The 23,388-nt window shown below is 34.7% G+C and overlaps 1 protein-coding gene across 1 annotated transcript in view; it reads left to right on the top strand.

Annotated features, from left to right (window-relative positions):
* DNAAF11 (dynein axonemal assembly factor 11) overlaps positions 1-23,161 on the top strand; it is a 40,634-nt gene extending 17,473 nt beyond the window's left edge. The window contains exons 5-12 of the mRNA XM_062570633.1: positions 393-592; positions 1,653-1,832; positions 2,775-2,852; positions 5,556-5,621; positions 7,260-7,329; positions 8,262-8,357; positions 14,299-14,384; positions 22,978-23,161. Coding sequence (XP_062426617.1) covers positions 393-592; positions 1,653-1,832; positions 2,775-2,852; positions 5,556-5,621; positions 7,260-7,329; positions 8,262-8,357; positions 14,299-14,384; positions 22,978-23,161 — 960 coding nt within the window. The remainder of the gene's footprint in view (positions 1-392; positions 593-1,652; positions 1,833-2,774; positions 2,853-5,555; positions 5,622-7,259; positions 7,330-8,261; positions 8,358-14,298; positions 14,385-22,977) is intronic.
* Positions 23,162-23,388: the final 227 nt, after the last annotated feature.

The raw sequence follows: 23,388 nt of genomic DNA, 5'->3' as shown, positions 1-23,388 counted from the left end.
TGCCAGGATGAGCAATGAAATAGTCACAGTATTTTTGAAGATGTGAAGGTTTAGGGAAAAGTGTAAATGGCAAGAAGAGAGGTCTAAATGGCAAGAGGCATGGAGAGAGGTTAGTCTACTACTTAGTCTAATTAGACAAACTGAAGTTGTTATAAAATGCGAAAAAACAGTTTTCAGGCACACAATATTATCTTTAGGTCTTAGTAGCAATGTAATATTCTCAATTTTTTTCTAATACAAGTAGAGCTACACTGTGGATTACTTTTGAAAGGCATATTTTAGTTTTCTAAAGAAAGTCATCTGTCAAAAGCAAGCTAATGTTTAATGGATTTATTGATTTGAATACATATAAAGTTTCTCATTTACCTCTTTTTTTTTTCCTCACTGGGAAGTGTCTGGATAGTAAAGAAATAGAACGTTCTGAGAGGATTCGAGCAGTTCAAAACTATCCACAAGTGAAGCAGAAAATCAGAGAACAGGAAAAAGCTTACCTTCTCAAAAGAGCCAGAGAGAAAGAAGATGCTCAAAGAAGGATGCAAGAAAGGAAGGACAAAAAAGAAAAACAAACAGAATCTAAGCTTGGAATTGACAGGTAAACAGTAATCAACAATATTTTAAAAAAGATACCTTTCTTATAACATTTTTTTCTCCTCATGCATTTTTATCTCCAATGAAAAATATAACTAACTACAGACTTACAGACAGTACAACAGAATTTTTGTCCCAGAATTACAAGCTAACTTTTACCAAAGTAGTACGATTGATAGTTTCCTCCAGTAGGAGAGCTGGAAATTGCTATGTAAAGCAATGCATATTTTCCAGTGGTTCCGGAGAAAGCCATGGTTCACCTGTAATTTCTATTGCTTTAGCATTATTAGGTCTAAAGAGTGAAACAGGATATTACAGATCCTTTGAGGCTATGGGATTTTGATTCCTACATTTCTTTTACCTAGTATTATTAAAATTAACTAGACAGTACAAGAATTTATATCTGGGGTCATCTTTCACTGCAGTTGCCATTCATCTTATTTTTAGTCCAGTAGAGTCTAAGTTTCATAGAGATGGTTATGGAATTTACTATCATAAATTACAAACGTATCATAAATTTAGATTTAACCCTGTATAGATACAGAATTTCTGAAGATTGCTGGGGCTTATGGCTAAAGGAAAAGAGGTTCAGGTTCTGAAAACAACACTTGAGGAAATGCCTAAGTAAAAAGTTGCTATCCTATAAACTTCTGTTCTGCTGCTGCCTACAGTTGGGAATACTTAATCATCACAGGGACTGCAGGTTTTCTTTCACCTTGTAATTGTGAAGGCATCTGAAAATTCTGCCCCTGAAATTCTTCTGATGAAATATCTTTAGGCTTTCAAAGCATCACTGTAGTGTCATTTCTTAGTTGAGTTAATGAAATACATTCCATCTAAATATTTCCATTAGCAGTAAAGTTCCTTGTAGGATTTTTTTTTTTTTTTTGATCAATGAAAGAAGACCAGAGTCTTCTATTGTAAATCTCTCAGATACTGTTACAGATCAAGAGAAATTACACAGCTATATACATTGAGGTAAAAACAAATATTCTTCCAAGAATTCATTAGCAGCTATTATTCCATCATTTTATTAGAATAATATTCCATGTGATCTTGTATAGCCCAGACTACCTACGTGACAATGAAAACCATCGGTCGGAAATAGAGCAGCAAACATGGGAAGAAGTTGCAGATGAAGAAGACAGAAGATTTTGGGAGGAGCCTACACCGTATACGCCAGAATCTAGATTAGAAACTCACAGATATATTGAAGAAAAAAGGAGAGCTAAAGATAATATCAGGTATATATTTTTGATATATTCTTTGACTTGAAGAAGTGGAATTTTGAAAGGAAAAGGGAAGAGGTAAACACCTATTTCGCAATGAATATCACTGAGAACTAGCAGCTTGATTCCCTGTTACCTTTGAAAATGTGCTTATAAAATAGAAATAGACTGTTCCTTTTGTTTTATTCCATTTTCTAAAATATATGTATGATACCTGTTATTTTGTTTTCCTTCAAATAAATTTTTTTAAATATAACTTTTCTTCAACTACATTTTATGGGCTTTAGAAATGTCCCTGTTCTGTCAGCTAACTAAGAAGTTTCTTGCAGTTTAATGCTTAATCTTGTTAAAAGCATTTATCAGGAGTGCAGATTGTATTATATAAAAGCCCTAAAGGCCAGTCTACATTTTTTTTCCCCTATGGAAGTGGCATTTCAGGCACTATTTCTATGTATCTTACAATTTTTTTCACATATTTTATCAAAGATATCTATCCTGAGTAATAAGACTCTTCATATTATCTATTGGTACAGTGAAGCTGAAGGCGCTTGGCCCCGGTAATGCTTTACATTTTTTTAAGGTTGCCACTAGTTTTGCTGATCACTGAGAATCAATACATTCATACATTTTATTGCTACTGAGCTTAAGTCATTTCCATAAACAAAGTAGTATGCCCCTCTCTCCTTCCCTCAGTTCCTTCCTTCCTTCCTTCCCTCCTTCTTCCCTTCCTCCCTTTCTTCTTCTCTTTATAAAGTATTTGCTCATCTTTAGATGATGCTTTTAATGTACAATTAGACATTTCATGTTACCTTTCTGTTTTTGAAATAACTTGTATCTTTAAAATCAAATATCAGGTAATACTTAGTTAGTCTATTGTCATCCTCTTCTTTCTTTTTTGCTGTTCAACATAGAAGATGAGAATGTGCCAAAATATTTTTTTCTTTCTGCTTTTTTAAGGGAGTCAAAAAAGAAAGAGAAGCCACTTCGGACTTTGGTCACCACAGAAGGAAAAGCTCTGAATGTAAATGAGCCTAAGTATGTAAGGAAAACAATGCTATGAAGAAGTAAACCAATACTAATGTCTTTGTATTTGTTTTGGTCAAATATTTCAAGATATAAGACAATACAAAATTAGGAGGACTGACAAATTCTAATGTGCAGTATTATATTCCTACTGAGAAGTGATTGAACTGAAATTACATTCACAGGCTAGAGAAAGAATTAGTTTTCAGTAATTAAACTGTTGAAGGGTATTTAATTTACTATCTTCACCTCTGATAGTTGAAGAACTTGTGTTTTGTCAAAGACATAATGTATTTTACTCTTTTCCCTTCTATGGTAAGGTTCTCTTTCTTTGAGCATCTTGCTAATAGCAGAAAAAGTTTAACTGAAGTCTGACTGTTAAAGATAAATGTGTATGAGTAGCCACTTTAAATGTGGAAAAATATGTCCAAGTACTATTTCTGGACAAAACCATTCTGTCCTCTGATGATAATTAGAGACCTGGCAGAATTCAGCATGGTATGTAATTCCCTTGTTTTGTGTGAGATCCTTTCTTTGACACTGTGAATGGGGTCTGTAACAAGGGTAGCTAGTGCTATGGGAAAATCTCTCAAGTTTTATTGTTGACAAAGGCACTAGGACATTCAGGTGTTTTAGAAAGAGTTTCCAGAGACATCAGCCATATGTTATCATTGGTTTCATTGGAACCATGCTTTCTTTTTCTAACGGAAAACAGCAGACCGAGTGCAGACCTTGCTTCCTTCTAGTGGCTTCCCAAACAGCCTCCTACAGGAGGCTGTGATCCAACAGTGGGCTATGAAAGGAGATATATCCTGTTTCCTGTCCTCTGAATAGGTTTTTCCATCTTAAGATTGACTTAGCTGCAAAAACTGAAGCTAAAAACATGTTTTAAATTAGTATGAGGAACACTTTTGAAATCTTGGAATTTTATAAATCCATATAAATTTAAGGGCTTCAAAGACTAGCATTATAAAATTAATGCATATTTTTGTTGGTGTAGGTAAAATTAAAGATAGTGACTGGAGAGCTTGTGTTTATTCCAACTATACCAAAATATGTTTACCATTGTATTTAAGTACATTTTTTGCAAAAATGTGTTGACAGAAAGACAAAAAAGGATAATTTTCTAGTTCAAAGACAAGCATAGAATAGATTGAATTGTGTTGATAGGATTTAATTGTGATTCTAAAAAGCAAAGACATTTAGAATAAAGCTGTACTTGTTTCTTTGGAAGAAATATGATCCCACAGAGTTCATTGTTCATATCACTACTGTTCATTTCACTTGGGTCTTCTGGATTAGAATTTACTCTGTGGATTGTCTAAGTAAAGCCAGATGAGCCAATTTATACTGATATGGCTGCAACAAGAATATCACAGCTCTTTAATTCAGTGCAGTCAGGCAGTATATTAGAGACATGAATTAAGAGTTGCTACTCGGTGGATGACACTCTCCAAAATTTTTGCTTTATAGCCAAGGTCTAGTAAAGCAATGTCCAAACCACCTAATGTTCTTTTTGTAAATTAGCAAGAGGGATAACTGCCTGGTATTCAGAAAAGAAGGCTACTTCTCTTCCTTGTTTCTAGCTAAGCTTCCCTCAAGAAAATGTTACAATTCTCTTCTCATTTTTACCCTTCATGTTTTAGTGAATTCTCTTCAAAATCTGTATTGTTGTAAGAGAAAGCATGAATGGGAAACAAAGCTGTTTTCTATTCTTCTTTGCAATTTTCCATTAAGAAATACTCATAAAATGAAAGCTCCATAAGCCTTCCTGCAGGCTCAGTATATCAGAATACAATAGAGCAAAGAATAAAAAGTATATATAGCAAATATTTATATTGATGAGAAACTTTTGCCAAACTTAACATCTCAACTTTTTTCTGTTTTTTGAACCCAAATCTAAGTATTTTAATATTCTTTAATATACCAGATAAATTAAACTAAATTGAACCTAATCCTAAAGTAACCCTAAGGATCTAATCTCTAAGTGGTTTTTAGTCTGAGATTTTCTCTGCTTTTGGGCGTTTGAGTGCTTGAGCAGACTTTGTAAGTCTTTATAGACTTTATCTCCTTACAGATAGTAATAGATGTGATTTTCAATTTATAGTTGGTAAGATTCTTTCACAATTTTAAGAACTCAGCCAGCAGATCCTAAACATGTATTTAACATGATCTACAGTCTCATTTTAAAAAAATGTTTTAAAGTTTATAGAAACAAGGATGTTGCGCAAACCACTCTTTACTTTGGAAATATATAGGCATACATTTATTATGCTATGAACAGTTTAGTTGCCATGAACAAATACGCAGATTTTTTTACAAATTATAAGGTTAGAATTACTGAGTTCTAGGATCTTCGTGCTTTTTCTGACAGCATTAATACAACTGACAGATTTCAGCAGCAGGTGTCTCTCTTTCTGCATTGACAGACTGATTTTAATTTAACTCACCTTCAGCAGTATTTTTATTTCTGTTTCTTGGGGATTGAGTGGGGAGAATAGAAAACTAATGTCAGACTGACCCTGGTTCAAATGCCAGTAGTTTTTCTGTTTGTGCAGTAGAATTGCAGCTGTTTCTAAAATGATAATACGGCATATTGTCTAAATGGTATTTATATTAATCCAAAATTACTAACAGTTTAATTTGAAGTATGCAATAATGTTCGTTTATACACTTTACTTTTATTTATCCTGGAGGTGTTTCTTGTCTTACTAGGCTTCATTTCTCTTTGGAAGATGATGAAGAAAACAACCAATTCATCTTAGATCTTGCAGTTTACAGGTCAGAATTATTATTTATTTTTTTCCTCTTCATTTTTGCTGATCTTAAGTTCTGGTAGATAATATTTCAAATATAAGCCTCTTTATGCATTGGGACTTTGCAAGAGGAAAACAAATAATACAGGATGTAACAGAACCAATCTGGAAATCTTTGCCAAAGAAATGGGACTGTATAGACCAAGGACCCTTCAGACTGTTCTGTTTCCCCGAGTGAGCCTAGTGTTTAACAGTTCTTTCCTGAGTTGGTATTTTCTGCAATCCATATGCAGATTACCTCTGCACTTGTCCATTTTCACTTCACAGAATCACAGAGTCTCTGAATGGTTGAGGTTGAAAGAGACCTCTGGAGATCATCTAGTCCAATCCCCCTGATCCAGCAGGGTAACCTAGAGCATGTTAGACAAGATCGCGTCCATTTATGTAAAATTCCTTCCATTCTTCACTGGCAGATTAGGATTTTAGGGAATGGGGTATTATGCCAATTCCCTGCCCCTAAAAGAAGTGCTGCCGTACAGTTCATGATGTTCTGGTTAAATTCTTCTCATCCTCAAGGCAAGATGGCCTTGGCAATAGTGCCTACTGGGAAGAGTCCATGGCTCATCTATTTCCCAAACCATGCCAAGGCCTTGTCCGGAAAAAAATCTGATGAACCAAGCCAAAATGTGACAAGGGATCCAGCTAATTATTTGAAGGTATAGTACTCCTAAGCAGTACTGTGGCTTTGTGGTAAGTGGTAGCATGCCCAAGGACTGGTTAGAAACCAACTAGCTTATTTACCCCTAATAGGAACTTGTAATAATAAAGCTTCAACTGGTTTTCTAGCACAGAAGTGTTCCTTATGCCAGGGCTTGCTCCATTAGAGCTCATTAATTTGCCTCAAAATAGACCTTCTCTATTGTTTATGAATTATAAGAGTCAGGTTTGGAGCCTCAGAAAATCTATTCAGTGCAATAAAATATTGGATATGGTATAATATTCTGTGCTCTTTTGTAAGAAATACAAACTAAAAAGTCAGAAAAATTCACCTGAGAAGTAATATTTTAATGGAAAGGAAATAGAGAATACATATATTATGCTTTCACTAGGAGATCCCAGAACAAGAATGTATGTATTGCATGATGAAGAACAGATGTTAGAGTAGAATTACGGGTCACTAACTTTATTTAACAGTATTGAAATGTAAATATACTGATTTTGTAGGAAATAAAAAGTATTTCTCTTCAGGGTTTTGCTGTAAATTCAGTGTGAAAAAGGGAATAGTAGGGTACTTTTGCAATTTTAAATTGAAAATTGATGAGCTTTCCTATGAAGTAAAGCGTTAAGCTAACAGAAATACACAACTCACTTTCGATGAGGGTTTTGAATTCTTGGAGTTATATACTAGCTGTACTGAAGTAACAGTGTGGTAAATTTGACAGAATTTAGATATTATTTTGTTTGACAAATCTGCAAACACATAGGAGGAGTATGTCCTTCTCTCAAAAACTTTAAATCCTAATAATATTTCATATAACTTAATAACTGAAGTAGCAGTTTGTAATTTACAATCATCAAAGCATAATGAAACATATAGTCCAAACTGCTTATTTGTTGGACTGTATTGTAGATTATATTTATTTATTTATGTTTCATTCTGAAGACATTTGGACACTTCTCTGCTTGATGTTGATGTCCAGCCAACTTACATACGAGTACTGGTGAAGGGAAAGGTTAGTGTTTTCTTCCTATGAGTTATGCTTATAGTACTATTGTTATTTATTTTTATTGTTTACTTCTGACCTCTTACAGACTGTGTTCCACAGAATCAGTAGAGGCAACTTTAGGTTCACAAGAACTTATTTTTGTTCATTGAAGTTTGATGGCATTTTTTTAACTGACTTCAGCAGACTTTATATCTGACTTTCAGCGATTACTAGTTATGTGCACTGGTACAGAAAAAAAGCACTTTCATAGTTGCATTATTTTGGACCACACAGATACTGTGGAAGTGATAACCAGAAAGGGTGCAAAAGCTGAAATAAAATTTGGTTCTCTCTTTCTCACCTTTTCTCTTCTTTTTTTTCCCCTAACAGTGTACATAATTCACTTATGATGAGAGCTTACTAGTTACCCTAGGCTAGAGTTTAGCAATTTTATAATCTGAAATTTATAGCTGACAGAAAGAAATGGATGTATATTCTTTTGAAAGGACCTTTAAGGTATCATTCTGTTTTATTTCTCTTCTCAAAAGTTTTAATTTTATGTTCATTAAAAAAAATCAAAATACTTGTATAGTAACTCAAAATCTAAATTAACTGCATAAAAAAAACCTTCAAAATTACTTTACATCTAAAATAGACTGGGTAGTCATTCTCAATTAATTGCTAATATAAGTCAAGAATTATTTTATAACCTTCTTTAGAAATGTAACTTAAGGAATGAAAGCAATTCAAGCATATACATGTACTGTACTTGTAAGTAAAAGCTGTTTAACATGCTAATCATTTATTAGGATTAGCAATAATATATTTAAAGTGGGAGGATTTAAACCTATACTGCGCTAAATATCAAACTATATGACAGTGATGTTTCTGCATATGTTCTGTCCAGGTCAGAAGGAGATTTTCAATATGTTACACTTCAATCTCTAATTTTCTCTTAGCCATTTCAGCTTGTGCTCCCTGAGGAAGTGAAGCCAGATAGTAGCTCTGCTAGAAGATCACAAACAACTGGGCATTTAGTTGTCAGCATGCCAAAGGTCTGTAAAATAATTTAAAGAAGCATCGTGCAAAGGTACTTAATGTATTGGGGGTAGCATCTGGCTAGCTAAAGGGATTTGGGCTAAACCTTCTCATCAGAATTTATTTCCCAAAGAAAGAACTTTCTATACAGACAGTTAAATCACTGAACCAAAACCTAAAATTAAGGATTCCCTTAAAGTAACATTATGAAAGTCAAAATTAAAATAACTGTTAATATTTTGTTTATTTTCAACAAAACCAGCTTTTTATATATGTAAATATTTCCTGTTAAACATGCAGTATTGTGGGGCCATGTAAGAAGATGGATTTTTAAAATAACTGAAAATAAGCAACTTTACTTTCTTTTCCCACTTGTGTGAAATAAATAAAAACAAATCTATTTTTCAAAATATATGTATGACATACATATGTATGAAGAGTGTATTTTGGTTTGAGTACAGGGATGATACACTACTCTCAAGTCTGAGGTGGTCAGAACAAGACTTGCTTAATTCATTTCCCCTTCATGCCCTCCCTGCCTGGGAGTGATTCACTGACTAGTGCACCCGGTCAGAGTGAGAGGGCTGCGGCAACCTGGTGCTTCAACGGACGCATGCTGCAGAGCAGACTGCAATCCTTTAAAAAGTCTCGATAGAACTCATATTCCCCTAATATTTCTAACTCTCTGCCCTTTCATGTCACCTGTACCCTGAGGTATGTGCATCAGATGTTTGCATATATGGAGTCATGCTGATCAGGATTCAAGTCAATTGAGAGTTCTGCTGGCAAGTAAGAGCAAACAGGCTTAAAGTGATTTTTGTATCACCTCTTTTCCCTGCTCAGTTCTTGCAGCATAAGTGAGAGCAAACTGAGACAAGGTTTGCCAAACATGTAACTTTATATGCCTATGCTGCCTTTATTTCTTCTCCAATGCATGTGTTCCTAGGATTTTAGAAAATGTAAGAAGTACTCTGCGTATGTAAATGATATTTTACTTTCATGGGATGACATAATGAGAAGGTGATGGAGAGTCAAAGGCAGAATCATATCCTATTCATTCCCACATGTCTTCCCAAAATTTAGAGAATAGAGAAGGGGAGACCAGTAAGGAGGACTGTTCAAGGCGGGGGGGAGGTCAACTTACCTTACTGTAGTACCCAGTGAGAGAGGTAATGAGTGGATAGCCGGGAGCTAGTGGAAGTTTTATGGGTGTTAGATATTAAATACAGGGAAGATGTAGTAGTGTGGAGCCAAGGGATAGGGATGAGTGGTGAATCTGAGTTGCAGAGGCATCAACAAATTTGGGGCAGCATAGGCGGTATGCTGACAGAAATGGGAAAGCATTTAAGTTGGGATTAGATATTGTCCGTTGCAGGACTATATTCTTTGACCTGTGGGAAGAGCAGAGGTGGGCTGAAGTTCTTGGGGCAAACATAGGGAGCTGGAAATTTTAGGAAGGGAGAGGTCTCGCAATGAGGATGGAGTATATAGTGGAGTTCTGGGAGATGTGAAAGAAGTTAGTCAACTTGCCCAATCATACTTCTTTATCAAACTTCAGCATCATGCTCTTCTGCCATTATGCTTTTGGAGGGTTGGGCTACTCTTAAGGCTTCTAGGACTAGGTAGTCTCTTTTGTCTTTCAGAAATAGGGTAGCCCTGCCAAAAGATAGTTGTAGGAAAAATGAAATTCTTGGTGCTCTAGTCTTACTCTTCTAGCCTCAGAATTTTCTCTGATATGTAGGAGCAGTGGGACATGGTACTACATATGGATTTGCCGTGGTATACATCAATCACAGCATTTTCTTTTGAAAGGAATATAAATCAACAATGTGATTATTTCCTCTTAATATTGTGATTGAGAATTGCCCTTACCCCATTATTAACATTATTATATTATTAATTATACATTAATTATAATTAACATTGTAATGTTATTAATGTAAACGATGTATTCCTTCTGTGATACCTACATCTACATATTTTAACTATCGTGAGGGCCTGGAAGCTGTTTCATCTCTGAAGGTCATAATTCAAAGATACTTGTGAGACCTGAGAAGAAAGAAGCTCTGCAGAAAAGTCTGTTGATGCTCTGAGTTTTGCATTGGCTTGTTTCAAAACTACCTGAGTAACTGGGACACAGAGATGTATGTATGCTCTACTATCTTTGTTGTCAATGGATCCAATCTTCCTGGATCTGCTGACAAAAAATGCATATATCTTATCTTGCAGCAATCCACTTAGTAGGTACAGAGACAGAATCTGTTCCCTTTCTCCGGGACTGAAAAGAGTGCACAACCTATATTTTTGAGATACGCATCATTTTCAGACTTTGTTTATCATAGCAGATGTATTAATAAGAGGTATTCTAGGAAGCTAAGTGTAATGATTAAAGATTCGCAACAACTGGAAGGCCAATAGGTATTGTTCTTCCAGAACATTATGGCCAACATTATCATTAGTATGTGAGAGTGCTAATTTGATATTCTCAACTCAGTATTCATTCCTTTTAGCTAGATGATAGAAAAGCGGAGTTCATGCAAGTTCTTTCAGTATGTATCAGTGATAAGACAAGCCTAATGACTCCATTCCACTATGTTTAATCTTTCTGTTCCTGATAAACAGTTATTCTCAAAATAAAGTTGTTTATAACTAGAAAAATGGCCTATCTCATTCCTTAGGTAACTGAAATTTTAAGAATATTGTTACCTTAAAAATAGACTCCCACGTTAGGCTTCCTGCAGTACTATGAAAAAACCTCTTTCTTATCAGTAATAGACCAAAAACTAACTAAATTCAATAAGAATGTTTTTTTTTACTTCCTTTAGCGAGTTTCCGATTAGGTTGCTAAACCTTTCAAAATTCATCTTCCAATCTACTTCTAGTTTCCTATTCTTTAAAATGAGAAACAAAATCTCTTTTCTTTCCTGTGTGATGACTTTGCTATACTATAGATGTTGAAGATAGTAAATTCCACGTGAAATAAAAGAAAGCATTTCATTTTCACTTTTTTTCCAGAAACATTTTTCATAAATATAATACTTAGTGCCCAGCAGATCATTGCAGAAATAGCTGTCTTGTTAAGGCAGTCTCTACCAGTGTTTCTTGGAAGGTCACAGAATCACAGAATCAGTAAGGTTGGAAGGGACCTCTGGAGATCAGCTAGTCCAACCTCCCTGCTCAGCAGGGTCACCTACAGCATGGTGGACAGGGTTGCATCCAGGCAGGCCTTGAAGATCTCCAGAGAAGGAGACTCCACAACCTCTCTGGGCAACCTGGTCCAGTGCTCCGTCACTCTCACAGGGAAGAAATTCCCCCTCACGGTCAGGAGGAACTTCCTGTGCTTCAGTTTTTGCCCATTGCCTCTTGTCCTGTCACATGGGACAGCTGAAAAGAGTTTGTCTCTGTCCCTCTGAAACCCTTCCTTCAGGTACTTGTACACATTGATCAGATCCCCCCTCAGTCTTCTCTTCCCCAGGCTGAAGAGGCCCAGCTCTCGCAGCCGTTCCTCACAGGGCAGGTGCTCCAGCCCTCTGATCATCCTTCATAGCCCTACGCTGGACCCTCTCCAGTAGCTCCATGTCTCTCTTGTCCTGGGGAGCCCAGAACTGGACGCAATCCAGTCTGGAAAATGCACACAAAGGATTCAACATTTAGTGAAATGAAATAGTGTAACTTTTCAAGTGCAATGTTTACACTATAATAATCATAATCACCTCTGTAGAGATTTCGCATGACTAAATTGCTGATCGCAATTACATTGCACATGCTTCAGTTTCTGGGAAAAATGTTTGGGACATGAAGCTTTTCAAACTTTGACCCTCTGTGCTCTGGCAGTGCTATATTTGCAGATGATGCAGGGAAAAAAATGATACTTTCTTTAATAGAATTTGGCCAAAATCAGCATAATAAATGATTTTTTAAAATGTTATCAGTCAATTACACCAATGGCATTTTAATTAATCTTTGTGAAATGGCATTAAAAACAATATTTTTAGGAAACATGGCATTTATTTAGGATTCTGAGACATTCTGTGCCATGTTTTACAAGGTTAAATAAAATATAAATCATCAAAATAAAACTTTACTTTCATTATTTTTGTTAATCAAAGAGCAGAATTTAGATATTTTGATTTCTACTTTATTATATAGAGCCACAAGTGAATTCTAACAGTTTTTAATATCTTAGGTTCTCAGAAGCATTAGCAACTTAAAAATCAATGAAAGTTAGATTCTATAAACATTTTCAAAATTGCGAGTTATACAAGTCAACATATGGTTTATTTGACAGAATTTCATTATATAATTTTCACTTATCTAGGTATGAAAATTTGGTAATATTTCATTACCATCAAAGACATGTTGAGACATACAGCTGTGGAACCCTAGAAATCTATTCATCCCTCATAATAAATGTTTTAGAGAAACCCTTTTACTCAGTTGTATTCACCCTGTAGAAGAAGAAATCCACTATAGGAAAAAATCGCAGACTGAAAAGATGACTCAGCTTAAAAATACTGTTTTCACAAATTCTTTCTGTTTTCTCAAATATATTTCAACTTTTGTTTAAAAAATCAATTTCTAGAATTCTCTGGATGACGTTCTTAAAAAGACTGTCCTTTCTATTTTCCAGTTAATCCAAATAGTTATAGTTTTATAGAATTAATGTCAGAAATCTTTCTTATATTCATGTATTCTGTCTTCTTGTATATTACAGGCCTTAAATTTTATTCAGTTATTTTTGTACTGAGCCCAAAGTCTTATGGTTGGCCACAGTTGAGGCTATGGAAGTTCTGTTTTTGAGAGATGAATAGTCAACCACTGTCCTGGTGAAGCTCACATATCATTGTTGCATATGGGGACGTGTTTCAAAGACAAGAAAAATATGAAAATATCACTCCAAATTTCTCTTGGGTCGCAGCAGGAGGACATCTTTTGAGCCAAAGAGATTTTGAGTCAAATGATTTTGGATAATTGATAATACATGTTCTGGTAGGCAAATCCTAATCATTGCCTAAGTCCCAAGATTGCTTCTGGTCAAGGAGCACTTTCTGTGCAGAATCACCAAATTCCAATAGAACAGACTTTACTTCAATCAAGTATATACAAAATCTGATGGGACCAACTCCTTGAAAAAGCATTTGAGAAATGAACTACAGAAACCTCTTGCATGTTTTGGAACTAGAAAATTTATATTTACAAGTGTGTTGGAAGAGAATATCTCTAAATCAGTTGTACCAGAAAACAGTGAATAAAATGGACTATTAGGTACAGTTCCTGTCCTCCTCCTTCCTTTCAAATACTTCTTAATGGATACTTCTCCCATGATATTGCCAAGAGGGAAACAGATACGCTTTTGCCGCAGGAGTGGCAAATATACCTTTACCTTTATCAGCCAAGGTCTTGGACATATATTTTTGTGAGAAAGGGAATTCATTTGGACTTTAAACTTTAGATTTTGTTTTAGCAAAGGAGCTGAGGGAGGTTGTGGTCACTCAGGTCTTTTGTAAGGAATGAAAGAGGTTCATATTGCTGCACAGACTAACAGATTATTTTCTTTAAGAAAATGAACGAGCACAGGGATGCCAGAAATGAAATACAAGTGTGAACAAGTTAGCTACTGAGGGAATCAGTGAAGTGCATTATTACATGGTACTAAAAAAGACAACATATATTTATATACTTGTGTGTATATGTATGTATATATATACACATGTGCTCTGTATATATTTAAATATAATTTCACTGAGATCATTTGGTTAAAATTGTCTTATGCATGTGTTTCATACTGAGTGAGGAAGCACCAGAAAGTGTTAAAATCTTTACAGGATAAATGCCACAAGATTTTTTTTTTTTTTTTAACATCCTGTTTATTTTCTATTTTTGAGAGATTATTTAAATGCTTATGAGACTAAATCTCAACTTCTTTGCAAGAACTGTGGCTGTGTATTTTTATTTCAGGCTAAAGAAATAATCCTGGCTAAGCAAAAAGCATCAACTTCAATTAAAACTTCTGACAGTAATACACTGCAAAAAAATGCAAGAAGGTAATTCCATTTTTCCTTTCCTGTTAGTTTTATTCTTTTGTACGTTAGTTATTCACTTGCCAGAAGTATGCTGCCTATTGAGTAAGTTATTGTTGAAAGTATGAAAATATTGATCTGTATAGAGTAAAGCTACGTATAAAAGCTTTGGACTAATAGCCTGTCAGGTACTGTTTATAAAGTTATCTACTCCAATAGCAGAGCCAAAAAAGCACTTATTTCTGCAATTGGTTTTGCACCATCAACACTCTCAGATTATTAAACTAGCATACACTAAATCCAAATCATCTACTGTGAATTGCCTCTGCAGAGCTCCTTACTGTGTTGCCTAAGTCTTTATTTAGAAAGCAACAATTTTGAACCTCTTTCATGGAGTAGTCACTGCTAAGGTATACTAATTGAGCCATTGCACTAATAAATAGGATCAAAAAGCAGTTTGGCAAGGTTATATAACATAGATCCATCCTATTAAATGAAGTGTAAGCTCTAGCTTTTGGAATCTTTCAGCCACTGACTGCCAGAGGCAAGCAAGTCTTAAGGATGCGCTATTTGTTAGCAAGTGTTATAGGCCATTGCTACAGACAGGCACTAGGGCAGATGGGCACATGATCTGAGTAGGTACAGATACTATGACGTATATTCTAAAGTTTTTCCTTTTTTTCTTGCTGTAAGCGATGTCATTCATACCAGAATAAGCTATAGTAACAGTAAAGTTTGTTAAGCATTAATATTTGAAAGGCTGTATTTTTTTCCTTGTTTGGTTTCATTATGGTGCATATTGGTGGAAAAGCTAAATAGTCAGTAAAAATTAGCATTATGGATCATGCAGGTTCTTCTTGGTCTCATGATTTAGGACCATTAGTCAAGTGGCTCTGCAAGAGTCGCTTTTGTCATTATTTCTGTTTTTTTTTTTTTTTAATTTCTTACTTTTAAAAAAGATCAATTATGTCTTCTTTTCTTGAATGGCCTGCATGATGATCAGGTGATAGAATCTGTGAAGATATTGCTAATAACACAAAAGCATTGCACCTTTCCTTAGGCAGCAGTGATTATGACAGTGCCCCTTCTTGATTATTGAGGATTTCTAATATATTTTAAAAGGTCCAAGCCAAAGTAGTGGATACATACTTTCCAAAAGCAATGGCTCTTTCCAGCAGAAATACAGCTGAAGGCTTAGAAATGTTTAAAGGAATCAATTAACAGAAATGTCTCAGTTTTTCTCCAAAGGAAAACTAGATCTTCCTTCTTCAGATACTAGACAAAATCTCTCTTCTGAACAGATTCTACCAAACAGTAAAAGCTCTGTCAAATGGTAGCTGAGGGATATATATTGTCTTAGTACCCTCTCTGAGCCTTCAGTTTTGACTACACAGTAAATAATTAAACAGAAGTAACAATGGAGACAAGTCCCCTTTCCTGCTAGCTAATGAACTAAAGCTACTCCATTGCATAGCAGAAGGACAAGTTATTGTGTTTGACTTCAGTACAGTTTTGAGTAATTATGAATTTGCTTACTGAAGTTTTTGAAGCAAAAATACAAATTTTACTGTTAAATGTTAGAGGAATATACAACACAAATGTTGACTTATTTAGCTGGAAAGTCACTGACTAGCCAGATGTTAAAATTTGTTGAATAGTTGTCTCTTAGATTACAGAAGAACTTTCATTACAGTGATTTCACTTGACAGCTCCAGATATCTTAGCTAAATCTCCATCAGACATAATCTACTAAACTATTATTCAGTGCTTTAAATATCTTTGAACTCTTGTTAGCTAGATTGCATGATGATGCTATCATTACTTCTGCCACGTAAAAGAGATTTCTTCGGTGATTGTCTTCAAAATTGTATTTCAGATTTTCAAAGAGACAAGGAATTCGACATACTGATTTACAAAGCCTCTATTAATATAGAAGCTGCTAATGCCATTGTCTTTAATGTACGTGTCCTCACAACTCATCTGTGAGGTATCAAAATTGAGGTTGTCACAGTTTCACAGGCAAAACTCAAATATAGGAAGGAATTGACTTTTCAGTCATACTAGAAATTTTAAAAGTAGCAATTACATGAAGTTGATAATACTTATCTTATACCCTAAGCATCAAACTATTCTTCCTTTATCATGTTGGAAAAGAGAAAAAAAATTAAATTAAACTTAAACTGTCTAAATGTAAATTTACACACGCTTGAATTCTGCCAGTAAAGAAAGGGGCAAAATATAAGAGATTCCTTATTCCTTGTTTTTTATTGTAATTCTTCTTATGCAGAGGTAGAGAAATACAGCACAAGTGTCTTGTGAGTTCATTTAATGAGACACAGAACTAAAAATAATCAGCAGGTTCTGATCTGTACAGGGCTGTTGCAATGAATGATTGAATATGTAAAGCAGAAGTAGTTAAAGCATTGCAAACCTTACTGTTATGTCTTTCTACTCTTAGCTAAGATTGCACTGTTTAACTAAGCTAGCAGCAACTATAGACAATACAGCATAACCCATTAAGTTAGAAATGTGGTTTACCTTCCATTAGAATAACTTCTTAGTGGCAGAGTGTAATTTATGGCTTTTTTGTTTTTTTCTTAATTTTCTAAATTCTTAAGAGGGGGAAAAATCTTATGTTACTGGAACATCCACCTGTATATCTGCTAGTACATCCACAACTCAAACAGGTTATCCGATTTCAGGCAGATTTGACTAGTTGGGAGAGACATCAAATATATAAAATTTCTGTAGCTTTCATTGAACTCAAGACCAGGAAAAAATGGATATTTTTAATCCTTTTATTAGATTTTAATTCTAACCTTTGTCTAAGAAGCACTTCATCGTAAGGCTCATTGATAGAACTTCTTTTATGGGTTATGATTTCACAATGATGTACAAGAATTAATTTACTTACCTTGGAGAATTATTTCTTATTCTTAGTTCAGCTCTTTTTCATTTATTGACAAGCCCCCCCCCCAAAAAAAGGCTGATTATTTCAAAAACTCTATGCAAGTCTCTCACTGAAGATCTAATAGTGTCATTGGAGATAAGACCTTCTGAGAAGCCCTGATTTACTGAGTGACCCTGAGCTTGCTTCATTTTGGTGGAGAGGATGTAAAAAACAAATCTGTTGGAGAAAACCATAGATGTAAGGGTAGGAATCTTTTTTTGTGTATGAGGAGTCGTAATTTGACTGCTTGAAAGAATCCTTGCAAAGTGGAGAACTGCTCCCATCTCTGTCCATGGACTTAATGGCTGAGGATCTCTCTCCCAGTCTTAGATTTTCTACAAGTAATGAAAAGGGATAGAAATATGACTAGCTGGAAAGGAGAGAACGTGATATTGCAAAGGTACAAGCAGTAGAACAAAATGAATAATGTCTCAAGACTGGGAATGTGAGATAAGGTGAAATCAGTACTTGAGTGGAGGCGTAGACAAACACAGCTGAAGGAATGTTAAGAGGATTTACCTGATCGTTCAAAACCCCAATTCACCATCACTTCTACTCCTAAACCAAACATGGACATTTTAATTTGAAGAAAGCTTAGTGTATCTGGAATTTGGCCTGCACAAGAGATGGATAAATATGTGGAAGGACCACAAATGCCAAATCCATTATGTGCCCTACTGACATATAATGTGATGTCTCTATAAAGACATGGCAGTATATTGCAAAACTGGAGAGTTGAACAGCATTACAGAAATATCTTTTCAGGTTATATAGTTTGTTAACTGTTATGCAGACATGAACTTTCGGCATGCATTTTATGTTGTCTGAGAAGGGAGTTCAACTGACCTCGTAATCAGGAAGTGGAGTCAGGTATGACTAAGCAACATATTAAAAAGGCTTTATACTCAATTAAGCTTAAAGTATAGTTTCATTTGCATTCTGAAAAAAGCCCAGAGCTAATCCAGGTAGAGGGAATACATCTCTATCATTTGATTAATGAGGAAGATGAAAGGTGGGGCATCTAAGGAATGATTTGAAAATTCATTTGCACACACAAAGATCTGGTAGTCCACGAGGATTTAAAATAAGGAGCGCTGTTCTGGAAGGTAGCATTCTCAAGAATACTGTTGAGTTAACCTTTGATTAATACAATTTAAAGTAATCTTGAATAGCCTGTACCTGAAAAGGACAAAAGTTCAAGGGTAGGTATACTTTAAAGTTTCTTTGCAACTTTCCATAACTTTGTAATCAAAATCTTGATACCTTGCTAGAATAAGGTATGTTTTCAATGTAAGCTTTCCTAATATCTAAACTGGACTCAACTGTGACTGACAAATTAACAATGCTTTTAATTTTTCTGAGATAATGAAATAGTGATAATAAGTTGGTATTATAGACAAACCCAGAAACTCGAGGTAAATTCAGGAATTGTGGGAGTTGAAGGTTGTTTCTTGCCAACAGCCACAGTCAGTTTTAACTTTAGTATCTTTAAGTGACTGTGAAAAAGAAGGCAAGGGGCAAACTTGAAAATAGGTAACTCAAAAAAAAAAAAAAATCCATATCAACAAAGCGTATATACAGAAGCTATAAAGGGGAATTAATGTCAAAGCCTCTAACATCATAAAATTGCTTCTGAGAAGCTGCAGGTTGGTTTTGCTGGTGTTGCTTAATATTGATATTATCACAGCCCTAGTGATGTCATTTGGGACAGTGGTCCATTACAGTAGGCACAACAGACATAGAGCAGAAGTTATCTTTTCTATTACCTGCAAATTGTGCCTTTTTCATTTCCTGTTCAGAAACAATATAATTTTCTTGCTCTAATCCCTGTGATATGCAAGGTTTCTGCTGTCCACAGAATTCTGATCATGATCAGTTTATGAAAGTGTGTGTGTGCTCTGATTTCCTGCAAAGATAAGGCACTAAACTGAGGACCAGAGAAGTTCCTTCCCATCTGGTGTTCTTACGTACCACCTTTCTAATAAACGGTGCTTTGACCTCCGAAATTTACAGTCAGGAATATAAGTTACTCAAAAGATGATGAGTTTAGAAGTTTATTTTGGTTAGACTTGAAACCTTCACATTGACAAAGCAGGGGGGAGGTCTAGATGATCTAATAAGATTCCTTCAGGTTTTGTTTTCTGAAAAAAAGTTAAATCTAGAGTTCTAGTTCAGTGTATTCACCTCAGTAGTGCCAAACATGAGTCTCACAGTAGAAATGAAAACTTGGAAGTTACAGGTCTAAAACTTCCACTCATCTTTAAAATGTCATGAATTTTTTTTTCCAGTCAAACTTTTCAGTTTTCAGATGACAAATTCATATGGTAGCTATCATGTATATTACTTAGTGAATTCCCAGATTTGCATTTCAGATCATTATCCTATTTAATATCATCTCAGCAGAGATGAACTGCAGAAGCTGTATGAGTACAGTTGAAAATGTCACAGTAATTATAATTTTCTTTGTAACTTTTATGCTCTTGGAGGTTGGTATTGCACATGTTCTTAGTCTGATGATTATGATTATGAGAAGTATTTGTCTTTTAGAACAGGATGGCCTGGACATCAACAGCATTTTGTTTATCAGAACTTTTTGCTATTGATTTGTCAGTTCTTCTTGACTGTAGTCTAGTCCTCAAAAATTGAAGTTAGTTCCACCAATTGCTGCACACTTATTTCTTCCCAAGATTCACTGATTCTGAAGACTCTGAATTTCTACTGAAAAGTTGAGGAACTTATTGCCATTTTTTTGTTGTGCAGTCTTTTTATTTTCTTTTAAAAGTCATTGCTAAACTATGTAAAACTATAAATAGCCTTTCTAAGAAAAAAGATATGATTTATATGTCAAAGCTGCAATGACCTCAGTATAACTGAGTGTTAACATCAGCTAAAAATTTGTATCATCATAGTACCATGAGGCTATATGGTAAGTTTGAATACCAAAGAGCTACTCCTTCTACCAGAAAGGAACTGCTTGCTTTCATGTATGGAACACAACTTGACCCTACTTCTGTGGGGCAGTGTGTTGTTATATAAGGGTAGTATATATTTCTACTCTGCTGTACTAGTTTTCCATTATTATGGGGTTTGTTAAGAACTCTGTATCAGTCGCACAATTTTAGAGCTCTAAACAGTATCAAAAGCAGCATGAACTCCTAAAAACCCATCTGAACAGTATACATTCAACTCTGATGTCAAAAGCTATGATTTACCTATCTCCTTCCTTTTCTTCTCCAAGAAAATCTCAGCCTAGAAAAGAAACTAGTCCCAAATTTTTTGCAGGCCTTTTCAGAAAGATCTCATTTGTCTCATGCTGTATTAGCATATCCAAAAATGATAATCCAAAAATGCAGTCTTCCACAAGTAGTCGAATTAGAAACAAATATAGAATATTTGATTCTCTGTATATAAGTACATGACAATAACATTTTCTTTTTGGATACCCAAATCCCATTACTTGATTCTCAGTCTTGCCTGTTGTCAGTCGCTAATAGACATTTGTAGATAACATGCACTGATTAAATTTTGAGAATGACTGATGTGTATAATCTTTTCATAGCTTATTGACATGGCCTGTTACTAATGACACTCACTTTTAATTAGTTTCTCATGTATTTAAGCATATTCTTCTAGTAAGCAATAAGCTATTCAAATTCCATAAAGTTTATTGTATTTTCATGAATAGTAATTTGTAAAATTTCATAGCTGTTGAACAAATGCAATATATCACTGCTAATTAAAATACATCAAATCAAGGAAGATCTTTTCTACCGTGTGACTGAAGCACATACTAAGGCTAATGCTAATTAATTTTCATATTTATGCTTTTTTAGCTTTTTCTGAGGTGCTTCAGAGTGATAAATTGACACATCACAGAAGCAGAGATAAGATTCTGGACAGAGTGTGTTCTTTTTGGAGTCTTCTCAATAACTATTAATAAAGTGATTCAAGGTCACAGCACATGTCACAAATTACACAAGAAACAAAAGCATGTACTGCCTCTTGGGAATGAGCATTTTCTAGAATGTTGCTACAAAATGAATCCACTTTTATTTCATGAAGCTGTCTAGTAAAACAACCATATGAATTGAAGAACATTCAGGGTAAAGAAGTAGGAAAAGTTGTATCGCATCTGTGTTCATTACCCCTAAAATTCTCCTCTGAGTAGTTTTTGTTTGTTTGTGCCATTTTGGGGAGAAGGTTATCCAGATTATTAAAATAGGAGGCTTCTCCAGTTGTCTTCTGCTCAGCAAAATGAGCAAATAATTCCCCCAGCACAAGAAAAATCTAGTGGCATAAGGCTGACAGAGGTGTGTAGACTGATTACCACCTCTTCTGCCAGTCACATTTCCCTCAGCATTTCCCTCAACATTTGTTCCTCTGCATTTCTCCCCCACTGGGACAGAGTCATGCACACAGATGTGCTCTGGGATGTCTGTTCAGGCCCCATAGGGTTTTGATGGAGCAATGCTCCTTTTGGCAGCTCCCTGGCAAAACTCTCTCTTTGTTCTGACAACTAAAGATAGTGCACTCCCAGATGTTCTCCTCAGTAAATATTCTATTCAGCTAAAAACTTTTAATACAGTTTATTTACATATTTACATCAAAGAAATACATTTTTTTCATCCTATGGCTTTGCTGCTCTTTCCTTTATTCTAGTCCTATTGAACCTTTCTGATTCCTGGGCAAGCATGTAGTTTTCTCACATCTTTGAAGAATGATGTGCTTAGTGCCTTTTGCAAAGCTGAGCTTAAAACTTTGACCCAATGTAGCACACAGTATAAAAGAAAAATTACTACTGGGATGTACTAATCATGTTGGAATTTGCAGAAATTAGAATATCATTATACAATTACATATCCATTTTTCCATTTTTCCTATAAACAGTTACAAATTACTTGAAAATGGATGAGCTTTTTCCATGCAAGTGTTTTAGCTCCCCTGTTATAAAAAATGGAGGCTTTACATACTGCAAGACAGAAAGTATAGGAATATTTAAAATTTCTCATTGTGATTCAATATATGTTGCCTTATTGAGTGAACTGTACACATGTTTAAGTGCAATTGAATATCCATAATATGGTTTGAATCAGGAAATTCTGTTATAATTCTGACCTTGCTAATAATTTAATTCAAAATTTGCTCATCATATAAACCTTGTTAGGCTTCATTTTGCCAAAACGTAAGAATTAGCTGATATAAGCAAATAAATCAATTGTATTTTCTCACTAAATAAGATGTATTTCTGCTTTTGAAGGTTTAATCTGTCATGTAGTGCTTAATAAACATGTCCTATAGAGGTACTGAGCTAAAATTGAGCAACACAAAGAAAGGAAATACAGTTAAGCTCAAAACCTGTCTTACATCAGATGCCAACCATTTATAATATGATGTCAGCAATCACCTTGTTCTGAATTAAAACAAATCATAGATGCCAAAAAATTAACTTTCAGTATTGTTAGGCTAAGGTTTCTTTTCTACAAAATCTTAAAATGAGTTTACACTGACTTTCTAGTAACAGTCAATTTACAATTAAAATCTTTAAGTCCTTCTTTAATTGTACTCAGCAACAAATCTCATGTTGAAGTCAACAGCCTGCAAAATAGTGTTATTATATTTAACACTGAAATTAAGAATTTGCCGTTTATTTCCCTCTTGTTACAGAAGTGGACAAGTTGAGAAGTTAGAAGTGGATCCCAGTAAATATTCATTCCCTGATGTGACAAAGATAATCCAAGAAAAGGAACAAATTGGACAGGGACCTATTAGGTTACAACCAGGAAAGATTACAGAGGCTCAGAAGAGTTATGCTGATGTTGAAAATAATGAAGATGTTCCACCATTAATTTGAAATGTTCTCAAATTAGGCCTGTGTGCTTGAGCTGTTTTCATGATTCTATATGTAATGTAAGTATAATGTAGCTAAAGTTGGAGAATATTGCTACAGTTCTTGTCATAAACTTTGTTAATCTTGTGTTTTATGCTGCTTTTTCTTTTAATATATTGCTTCTATAAATTCTTTTTTTCTAGACTGTTTACTTAGTAAGTCTCAGAATAGGGCTCTATAAGTCAGATACT

Source organism: Rhea pennata, chromosome 2 (assembly GCF_028389875.1).
Source record: "Rhea pennata isolate bPtePen1 chromosome 2, bPtePen1.pri, whole genome shotgun sequence".
Lineage (NCBI taxonomy): Eukaryota > Metazoa > Chordata > Aves > Rheiformes > Rheidae > Rhea > Rhea pennata.
This window is presented reverse-complemented; position numbering and strand designations above follow the sequence as displayed.